The sequence below is a fragment of the Macrotis lagotis genome, chromosome 3 (genome assembly GCF_037893015.1).
Source record: "Macrotis lagotis isolate mMagLag1 chromosome 3, bilby.v1.9.chrom.fasta, whole genome shotgun sequence".
Lineage (NCBI taxonomy): Eukaryota > Metazoa > Chordata > Mammalia > Peramelemorphia > Peramelidae > Macrotis > Macrotis lagotis.
The window spans coordinates 220,693,258-220,708,752 of NC_133660.1; the positions used below are offsets into that span (position 1 = coordinate 220,693,258).

Below are 15,495 nucleotides of genomic sequence, written 5' to 3' on the forward strand. Positions count from 1 at the left end.
ATCTGGAGTCTGCCAACACCACCACTCAAGCCCTCCTGCTCTAATGATTCTTGGTACCTAAACTCTGCTCCTAAGCTAAATTTTTAGCATGATATTTTCAGCAATGTTGTCAGACGCTTTCACCAAGGACGAAAATGGCATCAAGGTCACCTTGTATGTTCTTATATGCAATATGTGTTGTCATCAACATAACATAAGCTCCTTGAAGGCAAGGGCTATTCCATTTTGCCATTGTACTGCACAGTGACTAACATATAACCAGGCATGTAAAGACAGTAAATAAATGTTTGTTGTTTGATTAAAATCTCCATTCTGTTTTTGCACAAGAGAAAAGTCAGGGTCTGTCCAGAAATAACTGAAAGAGTGCCATTATCATTCCTATTTACTGATGATCTTAACTCTGTTGGAGAGCAATTACCATAAGGACAGGAAAAATGAGCATCATCAGCACTACAACTTCTTTGTCCACTAGATGAAATTACCAGTTAAGGAAGAAGTCAGTGTTCACCTGGACTTCAGTTCAAGGTAGAGAAAGAATATTTTATTCAGTGGAGTTGGAAGGAACCTCACACTACCTCTGATTACAGCTCACCAGACGAATTTCTCTCCACCCCTTCCAGATAGTCTTCCTGGATAAAGAGCTTTCCTTTTCCCTTAGCCCTTACCAAAATACTTCTACAGCTCTCTAATATAATGTTACATATTATAGTTGTTTTGTCACTAATAGGTCTTAAGCTCTACAGGGGCAAAGCCTGTGTATCTCATCTATTTGTCTGACATGATGAACTGCACATAGTAGGCACACAATAAATGTTCAGTGAATGCTTTTCATTCAGAAATGAGGAAACTACAGGCAAGTGAGTCTGACTTGACTAAATAATAAGAGACGTCTGAAATAGGGCTACACATGCCTGTGTTCCCTACTGATGAAGAGGCTCCAAGAGTTCAGGAGTTCTGAGCTGCTGCTGAAGGACTAACGTAACTACATTAAGTCCAACATCAATACAGTAAGCCCCTAGGAATGGAAGCCACTAGGCTTTAAGGAGGGGAGAACTAGTCTAGGTCATACTAAAGTATAGCAGGCTAAAACTTCCATCCTAATCAGCCTAGGATTGGCCCATTAATGGCCACTGTACTTCCATCCTGGATGAGACAGAGACCATTGGGTCCCACCTCAACCTGTCTTCCCCCCCCCCCCAAAAAAAAAACAACCAGAAAAAGAAGAATCAGTGGCAGGTAATAAATAACAAAATAGCAAATTCTGAGAAGACTGGCATGAAAGTGTTGAAAAGTGAATTGGGGCAGAACCAGGGCAACAATTTATATAATGATTTACAGTATCATAAATAAAAACAACTTTGAAAGACTTCCAAGACAACAAACAGAACAACTCCGTAAGAATAAAACATCTCTCTACAGACATGGTCAAAAAGTGAATCTGTTTTCCTCGAATATACATACATATATATATTACAATAAAGAACTTTTATTTTGGGAAAGGCAACAAAGTTATAAGGGAAAATAGCAGATAGGAGAATAGTGATAGTACTGTTGAAAAACATGTTAATAAAAATTTTTTTTAAAAAGAGCAGACATGCAGAAGGGGACATAAACAAGCAAGGTATAAAATTAAATGTATACTTTTGTAAAAATTACACAGAGATTCACCTTTCGTAAACAATTCTCTTGTCCTGTTATTTCTATATGAAAATATTCATGTTTGTTAAATTCAAAACAAAAAAATTAATTTAAAATAGTGAAATCATATTGGTGAAATTTATGCTAGTTTTAAAAGGAGAATTTTTCAATCATTTTCTAAGGTAATCATAATTTTCCTTTTACAAATATGATCAGTTCTTCACCTGTCTCAATCAATAAGCATTTGATTATGCATATTTATTAGACCCCAATTATTATTCAAGGCACAGTTTAAGTCACTGGCTGCTACAAATACAAAAATTATATAGTCCCTTGACTTCCAGAAATCGACCTTCTCATACCTACTGTTGTCATATTAAAGTTCAACTAATTGATAACCTTAAAAAATAAATATTGGTTAAGTGATATATGGAATAAAAGTTTATTAATTCAATTATTTCCTAACCATATTCATTCATAGCACCCTTATACATTTCTCAAATGTGTTGAAGCTGAGTTAGGATGATTTAGAGGGGGGAGAAGTATCAGACTCACAAAATTCAAGCGTAACAAAGAGTCCAACCTTCTCAGTTTGTAGATGAGAAAACTGAGGCATAAAGAGATTTAAGTGTGGTTCAATCTGATCTTAAAGGAAGTAAAGGTGGACATCACATGAAAATATATCTAACAATTTAAGGAACTATCATAAGGAGAAGGGGGTTGGAAACATTAATGGGACATGGTTACACAAATTTTCCTACCATACAGAAAAGTTCCACACATAATTCTTATTCAAAGTATGAAAGGAAAGATCTATATTCAGAGGAAAATATTTTGGAAAGAGGGAGAAAAAGGACAAAAGTGGTCATAGTCAGCTATGTTTACAAAGGGAAGGATTGGACCCTTCAATCTAAAGAAGACCTTGCTTAGATTTAAAAAAAAATTATAGTCTATCCAGCAGAAAGCACAAGGATAAAATTTAAAATTTAAAAACAAAAACATGTTCAGTAGAAACCAACAGTGTAACAAGACAGTGTAAGAAAATTTATGCAATTTTGGGCTTTTCTATGAAACTAATATATGTGAAAAGCCTACAGTACTATATAACTAATATTATGATGATGATGGTCATTTTTTTTTGCTTTTTGCAAAGCAATGGGGTGACTTGGAGTTCAGGAGACTTAGGTTCAAACCCTACTAATGAAAGAACCTGGGGCTTGCCCAAGGTCTCACAGCTAGGAATTATTAAGTGTCTGAGGCCAGACTTGAACTCTTGACTCCAGGGCCAGTTCTCTATCCACTGCACCACTTAGCTGCCCCATGATGGGGGCAGAAAGAAGTCCAAGATCCACAAAATCCCATTATACTATCCTGGTCAGACCATATGTGGAGTATCCTATTCGGTTCATAACATTTTAAAAAGGACAACAAATGGAACATGTTCAAAGGAAGACAATTCAGGATGGTAAAGGAATGGGAAACTATGCTTTATGAGAACTGGTTTCAGGAAATGGAGATCTTTAACCCATACAAGAGATGACTTAGGGAGGGTATGTATGATAGCTGACATCAAAAAATTTAAAGGGCTGTCATACAGAAGTATTAAACTTGGTTGGCATAAAAGTTAAAATGAAGAACAACAGGTTCCACATGAAGAATTACTTCTTTACAATTAGAACTATCCAATATGTAATTGGGGGAAAAGCACAAAAAACTGTTCAAAAGTAAAAAGAGCTGCCTCATAGGGCGATGAGTTCCCCATCTCCTGAAGCATTCAAAAGGGGGTTGGATGATCATGTGTTAAAAATATTGTTAGATTCAATAAATTCTGAGGTCCCTTCCAACTGTGAGACACTATCATTCTTTAAGCTAGGCAGATAGGATTACAAAAGAAAAAAAAAGATAAAAATATCTTCCTATGAGTAAAGTCTCTAAAGTAGAAACATTCACAGCACTAAGGAAACAGCCTAAAGAATCTAAAGTGATAGTAAGTTCACATTAATTTTTTATTTAGCACTCTATCACTTCAATAACTCTCAGAGATGTCAAAATCCTGAGACTGTTCTTCCAGGAAAACAATTACTTTTCTTAAAATTACAGTGCAAAGAGAAGTAATCCTTTGAGAAGTACTCGATGATAGTTCCCAAATCATACAACAAAAACCATCTCCAGATCCTATTATTTTTCTCCCATTCATCCACTTCTCTACACATCTTCTTTCCATTAAAGGTGCTTCCAAGACTCTCTATGGTTTAAGAGCTAATAGCTAGCACTTATAGAAGCCTTTAACTTTTGCAAAATGATTTACATATATTATTTCATTTGATCCCCACAACCATCCTCTAAAGTAGGACACTAAGGCATAGTCAATAAGACACAGAGAGGCTAAGTGACTTACCCAGGATAACATTGCCGAAGAGTCTGAGGCAGGATTTGAACATAGGTCTTCCAGGTAAAACTCTAAATACAGCATTTAAAACCCTTTATGAAAATTCCAAATTATCTCTCCATATTGCTTTTACTTTATTCTCCCTCAGATAACCTCTATGCCAAACAATGAATTTGCTATTGTGCATTTGTGATAATCCATCTCCTATCTCCATGTGTTTACAAAGGTACACTTTTTCACTTAGAGTTTCATATCCTAGAATATTCTTACTTCTCACCTCAGCCTCTTCAAATCTCAAGCTCCCTTGAAGGCTCAGAAAAACAGCTATCATACATCAGGTTGTGTTTCCTGTCCCTCCCAATTGCTCTGGGTTTACTTAGTACAGATTTGGCATGGATTTATCTAGGTACAGGTTTGCTTACCCCTCCTTGAGGCAAAAATTGCTTTATTTATATCTCCCCTGAATCCAGCCAGAGCCTGGCACATAAGGCCAGGGATTGGACCTCTCATGTCATCAACAGGAAAATACTGGATAAAGAGACTGCTAATGCAGGTCAGCTCCTTAAAGAGTTTCAGACCACAGTCCCAGGGACCACCTTAATTGATTGGCCCCAGGTTCTTTCATTAGTAGGGTTTGAACCTAAGTCTCCTGAACTCCAAGAATGGCTCTCCATCCACCACACCGGACTTGCAAGATGTGAAATGGGTTCTTTAAAAATGCTAAATGAGCTGAACTGGAAATGAATGACTACCATGCTAAAATTGTAGCTCGTTAATATTGTCAAGGGTGGGGATGGTAATGGTGGTAGATTTTTTTTTTAAAGAATAAAAGGAAGATTCTTAGTTTTCCAGGAATGTACAGTGTACACTAGTATACACAAAATGATCAGCATTCAGCAATGTTTGAAATGCAGGGTTAAGAACCAGAATGGTGATTTCATTAGTATGTGGAAATCCTGGAAAAGGAAACTCCCTCTATTAATGCAAGTCAGCATATTCTCTGCAATTTATAATCTTCAAGACTTGGCCGAAGTACTGAGAGATTAGTGACCTGCCCAGAAATACCTAGCTTGAAAGAGCAAAGGTGGAACTTAAATAGAGGTCTTCTAGACTCAAAGGCCAGTTCTCTATCACTACACCACACTGGCTTACTGAAGTAAAGTGAATGTAAATCATGTTGTTATTGTATGCCTAACACTGAGTAGGGGAAAGGAGGGAGAATTTTTTAGGGAAAAGTAAACCACAAAGTCCTAACTCTCAGGGACTTAAACAATCTATCTGTAAAGACAAATCTAATTTTCATAAAACAACCAGAAAATTAAACAAAATGATCTAGCCTGTTATTGTGTACTATAGCTAGTGAAACCTGTTGGCAGAGGTACAACTGAACCTTAGAGAATGATTAAGATCTGCATAAACAGAAGAACATTCCAGGAAAGGATGTTCTCTATATACAAAAGACATGTCAATGTAAGTATACACGTATTTCTTATTATATATGCTTGCACATCTTAATATATGCATATTTGGATATATATAAATAGGTGAATAAAGGAATATTATTAAGCAACTTCTGTGTGAACAACATTTAAGTAGAAGTTTTCAGATATAAAGATGAAAATATAGCCCATGTTTTCAAAGAACTTACATTCTATTAAGGAAGAACACCTAACAAGCTGCTACAATACAAATAATAAAGTATTTAAGATGGAAGGTGCTAAAGTCCAAGAAAGGAAATGTTAATTCAAACACCTATTAAGAGTTGCTGTGTGTGTGAATAAATTAATTAGCACATTAGGAATTGTGAAGATTACAAAATGAGAAGATAAGATCTGTGCTATCATGCATTTATCATTTATTGTAGTTAGAGTCAGTAAACAATTAGAACATATAAGTAGTATTCTTGATTATTCCCATTTTTAAGGTTGAGGTACTTTGTCCTTTACATTCCCTTTACCATCTTTATTAAATGTCTTTTCTTATTTTTTGGTGTTTTTCAATTTTACTTTACTTTTTCAATTAACAAGGCACCATTTTCTCTCCCTCCTGCTAAAAAAAAAAAATTCATCAAAACTTCTAACAAAAATATGCATAGTCAAGCAAAGCAAATTTCCACACTGGCCATGCCAAAAAGATATATAGCTAGATCTTAATTAGAGGAAATAATGAAACCCCTTAAGAAGCTGCACTATTCAAATTCACACTGTATATTTCAATTGGGCTGGAATCTATGACCGTATTTTACCAAATTTTATTAATTCTGAATATATGCAACCACTTTAGGAAATTCATTATTTACACTAATCTGGACCTAATTATATCTCATTCTGCATCTTAAGTCTTATCATTTCTCCATCAGGGGAATTAAGGAGCATGTATTATCATCATCAGCCCTCTGGAATGGTGGGTGGTCATTGCAATGATCTTTTGGAGTTTTTTGTTGTTGTTCTTGTATAAATTGTTCTCCTGGTTCTGATCACTTCACTTCATTTCACTGTACCACTGCACTATTAAGAATCTCCGCTCCCCAAAATGCTATTTCTTTAAATCAGTGTCTTTTTTTCTGATAGTATAATAATAGAACCTCAAAAAAAATAACTGAATTGATAAAGGCCAAAAGCCACATTAATGTACATATAACCCATTCATAGCTCTGTATTTATGCTTTCAATTTACCAAAGATAAAAAGGGTTGAAGTCCCTGTCACAGGGGAGAGATAGGCACCAGTCCAAAGTTATTATTGAGAAAGTGACTAAGGTCTATGAATTAGACAATTCATGGTAGAAAGAAGATCCAGCTTTTCATTAAGCTTACTGAATTATGCCACATTACAAGAATAAATGATTTTCTTTAGCCCTCGCTATCTTAATGATAATAGTCATTTCACACTTCCCTTGGCTTAAAGGTGCCTTTTATAGTAAGAAATAAACAATTGTTCTAAAGTAGTATTAACTGCCAACAATTTTTTTTAGCTATTTCTACAAAAGAGGAAGGCCTTTCCAAGTATTTGGTTGTTTAAGACAAAAATTTAGTTTTATTTGAAGTAAATCCAGGAATTTCCTACCAGCTTCACTAATATTAAGCCAACAATGTATTTCCCAGTGCCGAAAGGTCAGGCTATATTTGTTTATTACACTCATTATTGTGGAAGTTAATTTTCTAATAATACATGGAGCTGGAGAACCAAATGCATGTACCAGGAAGGTACTTACTATGAAATATGCTTGAAGAAGAGTACCAAAAACAATTATAAAAAAATCTGTTTTAACTTAAATAATACTAATGCTTTATTAATGCTTTATTAAGTTATCTCCTGAATAAGACTAGTATCCCTGAAAAATGAAATTTACATTTTTCTGGTGTTTCTTCTTTGAAAACATGGTAGATATTAATTACAACAGGAATTCTTTTTTGATTTGTTGTTTTGCCCTTTATTTTTCTTCCATTATATAAATATTTTATTTGCTTTCCAATTATATACCATGTTGACTTCTACCAATCATTTTTTTTGCAAGATTTTTAGTTTCACAATTTTTTTCTCCCTTCCTTGCTTCCCTCCTACTCCCCCAACAGGAGGCAATCTTTTGTATCCATGATATACATAGATCAAAACTGAATGTGTTGTGAGAAACAGCTTCAAAAGAAAGAAAACAATAGAGATAGCAAAATTAAGCTTTGGTCTTCATTTAAATTTCTTAGTTCCTTCTCTGGACATAGATGGTATTCTCCATCACAGATTCCATAAAAATTGTCCCTCATTATTGCACTGATGGGGTGAGCAAGTCTATCAGGGTTGATCATCACCCCATAAAACAGGAATTCTTTTTTTTAACAATGTAAATATGTATACTGTATGTATAGACAAGATACATATAGTATAAACTGTAAATAAAACCACAAAGGGAAATTAAGAGAGAGCAAGAAAAATTTCTTGTAGAAGCCTGGACTTAAGGGTCCTCCCCAACTCTGACACTCTTCCCAGAGCTGACAGACATCCTGTGTTCTAAGGCTCCTTCCAGCTCTGACACTTTGTATTCTATGAGCCTTCACAGCTCTGACATTTTATGTTCTAAGACTCCTCCCAGCTCTGATACTTTGTGCTTTATGAGCATTCCTAGCTCTGTTATTCTATCTTCTAAGAGTCCTCCCAGTTCTGACATTGTAGGTTCTAATGAACCTCCCAGTTCTGGCATTCTGTGTTCTTTTTTTTATTAAAGATTTTATTTGAATTTTACAATTTTTCCTCCAATCTTACTCCCCACCCCCCAGAAAGCAATCTGTCAGTCTTTACTTTGTTTCCATGTTGTACATTGATCCAAATTGAGTGTGATGAGAGAGAAATCATATCTTTAAGAAACAAAAAGTCTTAGAGATAACAAGATCCGACAATGAGATATCTGTGGTTTTTTCCCCTAAATTAAAGGGAATAGTCCTTGAACTTTGTTCAAATTCCAAGGCTCTTTCTCTGGATACAGATGGTATTCTTCATTGCAAACAGCCCAAAATTGTCCCTGGTTGTTGCACTGATGGAATGAGTGAGTCCATCAAGGTTGAACATCACCCCCATGTACAACAGGAATTTTTTTTAACAGGAATTCTTAAAGCATGCCAGAGTGCTTATATAAAATAAAAGCAAAAGAGGGAGGAAAGGTTAACTTCAATCTCATCTTCTCTATTATGACTCAAGATTTCAGAAGAATTTTAGCAAAGCATCTTTTCTGAGTCCTGTTTTTGCTTTCAATATGAAAGAAGGTATTTGTGACATTCAAAAAGATTTCATTAGATATATACATATATAAACACTCATGTTTGAGTGTATGTAGTGATCAACAATAGTGTGTGACTTTAAAATATGTATATTTTTTTTGATGTCATGGGAGTATGTGGAATACTGTTACTAGAAATAATAAAAATGGTCTCACAGGAATGAAGGGGCCTGAGTTTGGTCTGAGTGTAAGCCTTCAATAATGGTTAGCAAATTCAATCCAATTAAGGTCATTAGAGCTTCACTTTCTTCTAAAAAAAAGAAAAGCAGTATCTGTCACTTCAGAAAAATTACTGGAGACTTTGAATAACAACTTAAGAAATCAAGTGACCAAATTTTATGACAACCTCTCCTAACAAAGAATTTGGGCTCACTGCTCACAGTGAAGAGACTGCTTAACAATCAAAACAACATGGAGTTGCTGAAGCATTACTTCACTGATAAATTAAAACTTTGTATTTTAAAAACCACTATGGTCATAATCTTTTGTAGTAAAATAAAACATCAGTCTTGTATAATTTAACATCTGAATATTTAAGACCCTTTCCAGTTATCCCTTCTAAAATGCAAGGACTAAATCCAGTTTTAATATTTTTACTTTGCAAATTTCATAAATGGAGAAATTAGTTTTATAAAGGGTATAATCAACTTCGTGGAAAAGCAATAATTAGCATTCTATTTCAGATTCCTAGTCCTTTGCTTATTCAACTGGGCTAAACTTTATTTAAAACTGGAATCACTGAGGTCTGGTAGAAGGAGTTTCAGTCTTCCCAGCTCCATGACTCTGGGCAAGTCACTAAACTTGAGCCTTTGTCTCCTTATCTGAAGTAAAATGGGGTTAAACAATACCTGTTTCACCTACCTCTTGGCAGGGGAGGCAGAGATAGCTTGTGAGGATCAAAGGAGGACAGACTTTTGTAACCATAAAGTACTGTATTAAAAATCTCTTCTTGTAATTCTCAGAAAATACAATAATCAGTCCAATAAAATTTCTTTTTGGATACTATTAATTTTAGTCAGATATACCATTAATAAAATAAGTATTTTATCCTTTAAGTCCTCTCTTATAACAGTAGTAAAAAATATAATAAATATTCTATATTCCTATAGCTCTTTATACTTGCCAAAGTGTATCCCTTCTAACACTGTGAAGTAGTTGAGGTCTGCTTTCACAACAGTCTAATGCCTCTAATTAATTAATTAATTAGAAATTCAGAAGTGCTTGAGGGACCCAAGAAAGGCCTCACTAACACACATCAAGAGCAGAAAAGAGAGCAATCTCATGAAATTAACCACATATATATATATATTTTATATCCCATATATTATATATATAACTCATATATTTTATATATAATATATATAAACCCATATGTACGTGTATGTGTGTGTGTATATGTGTATGTGTATGTATATGTATATCAGGGGTTCTTAACCTTGTGTCATGAGCCCCTATGGCAATCTGGTGAAGTCTACGGACCTCTTTCTTAGAACAATGTTTTTAAATGCATAAAATAGGCTAAATTATAAAAGAAACCAATTAGACCAAAAACAATTATAAAAATATATTTTAAAAGAAGTTTATTGACCTCATTAAGAATTTTGGTCTTAAGAAGCTGGGATAAAGGGTGAACGGGGGAAATTGTAGAGCAAACTACAGAAAATTAAGCTGCAAATTGGATGTCTTTGTGGAGATCTTAACCTCAACATATCCAAAGATGAAATCATTATCTTTTCCCCACAAACCTCATTTGCTTTTCCTTAAACTTCCCTATTCCCATCAAGGATACCCACCAGCCTCCCAGCTGCCCAGGTTTTCAATCTACTCCACTCTAGTCCATTCTCTGTCATCTGGCTATCCAAGTGATCTTTCTCATTTTCTAACCCCCTTCCCTGTCATCAACCATCAGTCAAGAAAATTCATGAGTTACCCCTAGGGTCTCCAGGATCAAATACAAGATCATCTGTCTGACTTTTAAAGCCCTTTCCTGCCTTTCCAGTTCTCCCAGTTTCCCCCTTTCTACCTACTCTTTGATGCAGAGATGCTGGGCTCCTCCTACCAGATACCATTATCTCCCAACTGGGGGTGGGGGTTGAGTGTTTCACTGGTTCTCCCCCTAGTCCTGGAATTTCCCAACTTCTCCTCTCAACCTCCTGGCTTCTCTCCAGGCATAGCTAAAAATCCTATCTTCCACAAGAAGCCTGGTCTGATCCCCTGAATGCTGGTCTTTTCCCTTTCAGATCATCTCCAATTTCCTCTGGTACATATCTTGGCTTGCGCAAGTAGTATAATGTTGTTTCCCCTATTAGACTTCAAGCTCCAGGAGCATGAACTGGTTTTTGCCTTTCTCTGTACCCCCAGTGCTTAGCATACAGAAGACACTTAAAAATTCTTTCTGACTTCACTGTTTCAATCTGTAGTTATGAGCATACAGCTGTATACTAAATATTTTCTCTCCTGATTTAATACTGAAGTTTTTTTTGCTAATTTGATTAACATGTATTAAGTATCCTAAACATGCTCTTCCAAACTGCTAAGTCCAACAGGTCTTTTCTCAATTCTCATTTTACTTAACCTTTCTGTACTATTTAACACTGCTGACCACCTTCTACTTCTAGATATTCTCTCTTCTACAGGTTTTCATGTTGCTTCTTTCTTGCTTCGCTTCCCACCTATGCAGATGCTCCTCAAAATTCTTTGCTCACCATTATCAGTGTCTCATCCTCTAAATATATAGGCATACTTCAAAGCTCTAACCTTGAGCCTTTTCTCTTCTCCCTCTGGAGATTTTCTCCTAATGACCATGCACTCTAATGAGTTCAAATACCCTTTCCATGCAAATGACCCCCAGACCACCTGAAAATCAGCTATTCCCTTTGGAAATTTCAAACGATAAGCTTAAATACTTCAAAATTTTAATTCTGTCAGTCAAATACCATTAAGTTCCAAATATATGTCAGAAACCATTCTTTCTTCCAACCACTCAAGTTTACAACCTTAGTTACCCTAATTTTTCAATGTCTCCCATGCCACATAGCCAATCAGCTGCCAGCCAACCTAAGCCCCCTACCATCTCTTATATCCCCATGCTTCTTTTACCTCACCAAGCCATCACTGATTCAAAGGCCTCACCATAGCTTACACTATTGAAGCAGCCTCCTAATTACTCACTAAGGATTTTCCTAAAACTCCAACTAGTTGTATTTACTCCTCTACTTAAGCTCCAGCAGCTCTGGTACTAAGAATCAAATATAAACCATTTAGCATGAATACCTTTAAGAGCCCTTTACAACCAGGCTCCAGCTGGTCTTCTCGGGCTTTCTAAACTAGCCCACTTTCTATAATCTAGTCAAACTGGCTTTTTATAAATTCCTTACACAAATCATTGATTTTCTTCCATATCCATTCCTTCATTTCCATTTCTAGCTTCCTTTAGAGCTCAATGTAAGAATCAATTTCTCCATGAAATCCTTCCTGTCCCTCTCATCTGCCAGTGTAACCCAGACCCAACAAATCACATTGTATTTTTACGTTGTACATGTTGTAGTAAATTTACTGATGGAGAATGGCGATTTAATTGTTAAGTGTTTGTATCTTCAATACCTAGGTACAATGCCCAAATGATTGAAGGCACTAATCCAGGTCCTAGGGGGCAGAGGCCATATGAGTCCCAATTCTGAAGAAGCGTACAACCTAAAGATGTTCCAAGGGATTCCCATGGGTACATGACCATTGACACCCTCACAATGGGTAAACTCTAGGTTCTCTGGCAGGTGAGAGATATAAAATATAGTTTGATAAATACTTTTTTAAAGAAATATGCATTTTTTTTTTGCTTTTGTAAGGCAACAGGATTAAGTGACTTTACAAAGGTCACACAGCTAGATACTTATTAAGTTTTGAACATTTGAACTCAGGTCCTCCTGACTTCAGGGCCAGTACTCTATCCTCTGTGCATCCTAGCTGCTCCAGAAACTATGTATTTTAAAGAAAACAAACAACTGAGATCAGGTTCCTTAACTACTGTGATAGCTATCACTAGAGCTTTCAGTCTTAAATTAGTTTTCCTATTTAAGAAGTAGGAATTACCTTTTTTTTCTATTTTCCTCACAAATGTTTGGAAGACTGAACCTCGAGCTCTGGCTTAGGGTATAGAGAGCATCGAACCTAGAGTTCAAGAGGACCTGGATTCAAATCCAGTTAGACACATACTGGTTCTATAACCCTGGACTAGTCACTGAATTCTGCCACCTCTTTAGTGCAGGTCCTCATTACCTCAAGACTACTAGACTATACTGGACCCTGTTTCATTATCTGCTTACCATTCTCCTCTCCCCAATCCAGTCAAATCTGCTCCATTCAGCTGACAAAGCCATTTTCCAAGCCTGTTACCCCACCCCCCCCATACTCAATAAACTCCAATGGCTCCCTATTACTTTTTTTTTTAGCTTTTGCAAGGCAATGGGATTAAGTGACTTGCCCAAGGTCACACAGCTAGGTAATTATTAAGTGTCTGAGGCTGGATTTGAACTCAGGTACTCCTGACTCCAGGGTCAGTGCTCTATCCACTGCGCCTCCTAGCCACCCCCAGGGACTAATGTTATTTCAGGGATCTTTGTACCTTTTCAGTCCAACATTCAGTCCTTTTATAAAGGTCTCTGAATGAGAAATTTATTGATGCAGTTGATAACTGATGCTCTTCCCAAAAGTCTCTCAAGAGGGGGAAAAAGTATTGAACTTTCATCAAGAGAAAAGGATGAAAATGAGATTTGTGCTCCAAATGAACATCTTCCATATAACTTTATGTAATTTCCTATTTGATAGAATAATTATTGATGTTGTCTCATATGATATCAACAAACACAACTTTCCTGGTCTTGCTAGCTTTAGCCAATGCACCAAAAGACCAGGGAGAGGGAGATTATACAATCCACTCTCCCTTCAGGTTCCCTACAATCAGGCACAGTTGGTCATAAATCCATAGTCTATTTACATTGTTAAAGAAAACAAAAGTAAAGTAGCAGTATTAAGACTCAAAGGAAATGAGAAGAAATTGCAAATTTGGTGGCAGAGATTAGAGCTTTTTGCCTGATGATAAGGATTGGGGGACAACCTACATTATTTAGTGCTAGAACTATCACAGTGAGCTCCCAAATCAGAGTGGTTCCCCAAGTGTTGATTTGGTACTGATGCACAGGTGAATTATTACTCACTTGTTTATCTGTCAGCACATTATAAAAAAATTAACACAACAACCACCAAAAAAAAAAAAAAAAAACAAAAACAAATCCAAAACTGGTTTGGCAGGATCACTGCCAAAAAAGCTATTAAAATTTAAAAACTAATTTTAAAATACCAGACTGTCCCCCCCATCTGGAATACACATCCCAGCTTTGCCTTCCTTTTCCAGAATCCCTATTTTCCTTCAAGAATAATAAATTCAAGTGCTATCTTCTACCCTGAGGCCTTTCCTGATCCAAGCAGTGATTAGTGCCTTCTCCCCCAAATTACCTTCTATTTTGCATACACCTACATAGACATGCATATGAAGACTTCCTCCTCTAGACTGAAAGCTCCTGTTTTCATTGCTATCTCTGCAATCCCAATGCCTCATGTGTCTGGCTCACGGTAGACACTGAATAAATGTTTGTGAATTTAACACAGCTTTAGTGTATTTGGCCAGGGGAGTTTCCAATGTCATTTTCTTAGACCTTTAAAGGCCACAACATATTAAACAAATGACTTTAACTGATTAGACTGGAGGGCCAACATAGATCTGATTTCCCTCCCTTCCCAACAGGTTATTGGGTACAATCCAAACAGGTTCCTGCTCACTTGAGTCACCCAGGTGAGGACCTGAACTGGGAAGGCAAGCCCACTGATCAGAGATCTAAGAAACACTCTGCTTCTATCTGTCATTTGATTTCAAGCAGAGTTGGGAACAGGGTAAGGAGAGATAGTAAGTCCTTCCTTACACAATGGTTAAAACAAACTCTCCTTGGCTAGCCGGGAGTTCCCGGAGAATTTAGTCTGGCATTCATATTCTATAAAAACCAAAAAGAATAGGGAGATGAGGTGCCAAGAGAAAGAGGGGAGATGGTGAGGGGGGAGCAGGGAGGGGAGGTTGTGAGAAGAGAAGTAAAGGGGAGAGGGAAGAAAGGTGGGGGAGAGAAAAGGGGTAAAGAGGAGAGAGGTTGGGGAGAGATAAGAGGTAAGGGGGGAGAAGAGAAAGGTGGGAGAAAGAAAAGAGGTGGGGAGGAAATAGGGGTAAAGGGGAGAGAGAGAAGAGAGGTTGGGGGAGAGAAGTGGAAGGAGAGAAAAGATAAAAAAGAAGGATTGAAGGGGGAGACAAAGTGGGGGAGGGAGGGAATAGAGGACGGGGGAGAGGACAGTGGGGAAGAGGAAACATAAATGGGGATGAGAGGATGGGGAGAGGGGAGGGGGAGTGAGAGAGAAGGTGGAGGGAAGGGGAAATAAAAGCTGGCAAGAGGGAGACTAAGTTAGAGAAGAGCAGAATAAAGTAATAGGGAAAGAGTGGGAGTGGGGAGAGGAATGGAAGAGAACTGGAGAGAAGGTGCAGAGTGAGGAGTGAAAGAGAAAAAGAGAAGAGAGGAGAGAAGAAGAGAGGAGAGAAGGAGAAAGAGAGAAGAGAGAAGGAGAAAAAGAAGAGAGAGGAGAGAAGGAGAAAAAGAAGAGAGAGGA

The 15,495-nt window shown here is 36.7% G+C and overlaps 1 protein-coding gene across 4 annotated transcripts in view; it reads right to left on the reverse strand.

Annotated features, from left to right (window-relative positions):
• Positions 1-15,495, reverse strand: part of GRK4 (G protein-coupled receptor kinase 4) — a 137,161-nt gene that overhangs the window by 119,173 nt on the left and 2,493 nt on the right. The window contains exon 1 of one of the 4 annotated variants that reach the window (XM_074229874.1): positions 4,037-7,929. The exons of the other annotated variants lie outside the window; for them this stretch is intronic. Within the exon in view, the coding sequence (XP_074085975.1) occupies positions 4,037-4,079 (43 nt within the window). The 5' untranslated portion in view covers positions 4,080-7,929. Of the gene's footprint in view, positions 1-4,036; positions 7,930-15,495 lie in introns of those variants that run through there. 4 annotated transcript variants of the gene reach the window in all.